This window comes from Mesitornis unicolor, unplaced genomic scaffold (assembly GCF_000695765.1).
Source record: "Mesitornis unicolor isolate BGI_N332 unplaced genomic scaffold, ASM69576v1 scaffold1900, whole genome shotgun sequence".
NCBI classification, from domain to species: Eukaryota; Metazoa; Chordata; class Aves; order Mesitornithiformes; family Mesitornithidae; genus Mesitornis; species Mesitornis unicolor.
Genome location: NW_010157353.1, coordinates 1 through 5,130, shown reverse-complemented (window position 1 = coordinate 5,130; position 5,130 = coordinate 1). Strand labels below are relative to the sequence as shown.

General features: G+C 42.3%; 1 protein-coding gene across 1 annotated transcript; it reads left to right on the top strand.

The window, feature by feature from the left end:
• Positions 1-634: 634 nt before the first annotated feature.
• Positions 635-3,542, top strand: LOC104534997 (dynamin-2-like; the record flags this gene model as incomplete). Its single annotated transcript, XM_010179554.1, has 4 exons — positions 635-744; positions 1,043-1,154; positions 2,084-2,248; positions 3,310-3,542. Coding segments are annotated over 4 exons (620 nt in total), but the record flags the coding sequence as incomplete, so codon positions are not given.
• Between the last annotated feature and the right edge of the window lie 1,588 nt (positions 3,543-5,130).

Sequence of the window (5,130 nt, the reverse complement as noted above, 5' to 3'; positions counted from 1 at the left end):
TTTGGGGTATTTAGGGAGGGATTTTGGGGGTCAAAAGAGGCATTTTTGGGTGGTTTAAGGAGGGATTTTGGTGGTTTAATGAGGGATTTTTGGTGGTTTAAGGAGGGATTTTAGGGGTTTAAGGAGGATTTTTGGTGGTTTAAGGAGGGATTTTAGGGGTTTAAGGAGGAATTTTGGGGGTTTAAGGAGGAGCATTTTTGGGGTTTAAGGAGGAATTTTTGGGTATTTAGGGAGGGATTTTTGGGGTTTGAGGAATTTTGGGGAGTTTAAGGAGGAATTTTGGGGGATTTAAGGAGGAATTTGGGGGGATTTAAGGAGGAATTTTGGGGGGTTTAAGGAGGGATTTTTGGGGGATTTAAGGTGGGATTTTGGGGGGATTTAGGGAGGGATTTTGAGGGTTCAAGGAAGAAATTTTGGGGGTTTAAGGAGGGATTTTTGGGGATTTAAGGAGGGATTTTTGGGTATTTAGGGAGGGATTTTTGGGGTTTGAGGAATTTTGGGGGGTTTAAGGAGGGATTTTTGGGGAATTAGGGAGGGATTTTTTGGGATTTAAGGAGGGATTTTTTGGGGGTTTAAGGAGGGATTCTTGGGGGCTCAAGGATTAATTTTTGGGGTGTCCCCCCCTCTCCCGCAGGAGAAGGAGAAGAAGTACATGTTACCCCTGGACAACCTGAAAATCCGGGACGTGGAGAAGGGCTTCATGTCCACCAAGCACGTCTTCGCCATCTTCAACACTGAGCAGAGGTGAGGGGGGCACCCCCAAAACGTCCCGCCATTATTTCCCGCCATAATTTCCCGCCATAATTTCCCTCCAAAACCCCATCCCTGTGGGGGGTGCTGCTTTTGGGGGGAATTTGGGCCTGGTTTTTTCGGGTGCTGGAGGCCTTGGTGACTCCTAGTTTTCCCAGTCCCTCCCAGTGCTCCCAGTTTCTCCCAGTTTCTCCCAGTTTTCGCAGTGCTCCCAGTTTCTCCCAGTCTTCCCATTCTTCCCAGTGCTCCCAGTCCTCCCAGTGCTCCCAGTCTCGCTCCGTGTCCCCCCCAGGAACGTCTACAAGGACCTGCGGCAGATTGAGCTGGCCTGCGACTCGCAGGAGGACGTGGACAGCTGGAAGGCCTCCTTCCTCCGCGCCGGCGTCTACCCAGAGAAAGACCAAGTAAAGACCCCCCTGGGCCTTGCCCGAGACCCCCAGACCCTGCCCAAAACCCTGAGGCCTTGCTTGAACCCCCCAGGCCCCGCCTGAGCCTTCGGTCTCAGTCACTGAGGGTTTTCACCCTGGAAAATGCCCCAGAATCCCTTAAAAAGGCCAAATTTCCTAATTCATTTGTTAATTTGTTCGGAATCCAGTGGATTTCATTATCCTGGACTATAAAATAAACAATTTTAATTAAAAAAAATGATCAAAACAGGCGGAAAGGCCCAGAAATTCGGATTTCCTCAGCATTAGTTTGGTTGAAATCCAATGGATTTCATCATCCCTGACTATAAAACAAACAATTTTTAATTCAAAACATGAAAATGGGTGGAAAGGCCCAGAAATTTGGATAAATCCAACGGATTTCATCATCCCCGACTATAAAATAAATAATTTTTTTACTCAAAAAACCAAAAAGGCCCAGAAATTTGGATTTTCTTGGCGTTAAGTTGGTTTAAATCCAATGGATTTCATCATCCCCGACTATAAAATAAACAATTTTAGTTCAAAAAATGATCAAAACGGGTGGAAAGGCCCAGAAATTCAGATTTTCTCGGCGTTAATTTGTTTGAAATCCGACGGATTTCATCATCCCCGACTATAAAACAAACAATTTTTAATTCAAAACGTGAAAATGGGTGGAAAGGCCCAGAAATTTGGATAAATCCAATTGATTTCATCATCCCCGACTATAAAATAAGTAATTTTTAATTCAAAAAAACAAAAGGGCCCAGAAATTTGGATTTTCTTGGCGTTAATTTGTTTGAAATTCAACGGATTTCATCATCCCCGACTATAAAATAAGTAATTTTTAATTCAAAACGTGAAAATGGGTGGAAAGGCCCAGAAATTCAGATTTTCTCGGCGTTAATTTGTTTCTCCCGGCACAGACGGAGGCGGAGGACGGCGCCCAGGAAAACACCTTCTCCATGGACCCGCAGCTGGAGCGGCAGGTGGAGACGATTCGCAACCTGGTGGACTCCTACGTGGGCATCATCAACAAATCCATCCGCGACCTCATGCCAAAGACCATCATGCACCTCATGATCAACAACGTGAGCGGCCCCGGGGGGATCTGGGACCTTCGGCGGCGTCAGACACAATGACATTGCAAATTTAACTTGGTTTTTAATGTTTAAATACTTCATTTTCAACGGAAAATGTTAAATTCTTGATTTGAATTCCTGATTTAAACAAAGAATTTTCCATTTCTCATTTAAATTCTTCATTTTAAAGGAAGAATTTTAAAATTTGCGTTTAAATTCTTCATTTGAACGAGGAATTTTCGTTTCTTCATTTAAATTCTTAGTATTAAAGGAAGAATTTTCAAATTCTTCCTTTAAAGTCTTCATTTTAAAGGAAAAAATTAAAATTCTTCCTTTAAAGTCTTCATTTTAAAGGAAGAATTTAAAATTCTTTGTTTAAATGAGGAATTTTCATTTCTTCATTTAAATTCTGAAGTTTAAATGAATTTTAAATTAAGAATTTTAATTATTTTAAACTATTGGTTTTAAATTATCAATTTAAAGTCTTGATTTTAAATTTTTTATTTAAGTTGATTTTAATTCTTAATTTTAAATGAAGGCTTTTAAAACCTTGATTTAAATTCTTGGTTTTAATTCTCGGTTTAAAGTCTTGATTTTAGATTCTTGATTTTGAATTCTTAATTTTAAATTAATTTTAAATTCTGGATTTAAATTCTTGATTTTAAATTCTCAATTTAAATTCTTAGTTGTACATTCCCAATTTAAATTCTTAGGTTTAAATTCTCAATTTAAATTCTTGATTTAAATTCTTTGTTTTAATTATTTTTTTTACTTTAAATTCTTGAATTAAATTCTTTATTTTAATTATTTTTTTTACTTTAAGTTCTTGATTTAAATTCTTGATATAAACTGATTTTAAAATCTTGATTTTAATATCTAAGTTTAAAGCCTTGATTTTAAAGTCTTAGTTTGAAATTCTCCATTTAAATTCTTCGAATTCTCAATTTTAAATCAAGAACTTGAAATTTAGAATTTCAAATGAACAACTTAAACAAATTCCACATTAAACCCCCAACCCCCCCATTTTTTCACACGACGAATCCGATTTTCCCCCCCGTTTCCCCCCCCAGACCAAGGATTTCATCCACTCGGAGCTGCTGGCCTACCTGTACTCCTCGGCCGACCAGGGCAGCCTGATGGAGGAGTCGGCGGAGCAGGCGCAGCGCCGGGACGAGATGCTGCGCATGTACCACGCGCTCAAGGAGGCGCTGAGCATCATCGGGGACATCAGCACCAGCACCGTCTCCACGCCGGTGCCACCCCCGGTCGACGACACCTGGTTACAAACCAGCACCGGCCACAGGTTTGGGGAGGGGGGACAGAAAACACAGAGGGGGGTTTCACTGAATTTTCAGGGTGTATATATGGGGTGTATTGGGCTGTATATGGGGTGTATTGGGGCAAATAAGGGGTGTATTGGGGTATATTGGGGTGTATATGGGGTGTATTGCAGTGTGCATGGGGTGTATTGGGGTTTATATGGGGTGTGTATGTGTACATAAGGGGCATATTGGGGAGTATTGGGGTGTATTGAGGTATATTGGGGTGTATATGGGGTGTATTGGGGTGTATTGACATATATAAGGGGTGTAGATGGGGTATATTGGGATGTATAGGGGGTATATTGGGGTGTATTGAGGTATATAAGGGAGGTATATGGGGTATACTGGGGTGTACATGGGGTTTATTGGGGTACATAAGGGGTGTATGTGGGTTGTATTGGGGTGTACTGGGTTATATTGGGGTGTATTGACATATATAAGGGGTGTAGATGGGGTATATTGGGGTGTATTGGGGTATATTGGGATGTGTTGGGGTGTATTGGGGTATATTGGGGTATATAAAGGATGTATATGGGGTGTATTGGGGTATATAAGGGGGTACCTTGGGGTGTACAATGGGGTACATGGGGTGTGTATGGGGTGTATTTGGTATATGGGGTGTGTATGGGGTGCGTTTGGGGTGAATATGGGGTGTATTGGGTTGTATTGGGGTATATTGGGATGTATTGGGGTGTACATGGGGTTTATTGGGGTACATAAGAGGTGGACTGGGATGTATATGGGGTGGATTGGGGTATATATGGGGTACATAAGGGTGTATATGGGGTATATTGGGGTGTATACTGGGGTATACTGGGGTACATAAGGGGTATATTGGGATGTATATGGGGTGTGTTGGGGTGTACATGGGATATATTGGGGTACATAAGGGGTATATTGGGGTGTTTTGGGGTGTACATGGGGTATATTTGGGTGTACATGGGGTGTTTTGAGGTGTACACGTGGTGTATAAGGGGTATATTGGGGTACATAAGGGGTATATTGGGGTGTACTGGGGTGTACACGGGGTTTTTTGGGGTGTACAGGGGGTGTTTTGGGGTGTACACATGGTGTATATATAGGTTGTGTATTGGGGTGTTTTGGGGTGTACATGGGGTATTTTGGGGTGTACAGGGGGTGTATAAGGGGTATATTGGGGTACATAAGGGGTATATTGGGATGTATATGGGGTGTTTTGGGGTGTACAGGGGGTATATTGGGGTGTTTTGGGGTGTATATGTGGTGCTTTGGGGTGTATATGTGGTGCATTGGGGTGTTTTGGGGTGTACATGGGGTGTTTTGGACTGTACAGAGGTGTATAAGGGGTATATTGGGGTGTATTGGGGTGTACACGGGGTGTTTTGGGGTGTACAGGGGATGTATAAGGGATGTATGTGGGGTGCATTGGGGTGTACGTGGGGTATATTGGGGTGTACAGGGGGTGTTTTGGGGTGTACAGGGGGTACATAAGGGGTATATTGGGGTACATAAGGGATATATTGGGGTACATAAGGGGTATATTGGGGTGTTTTGGGATATTTTGGGGTGTATACGTGGTGTATTGGGGTG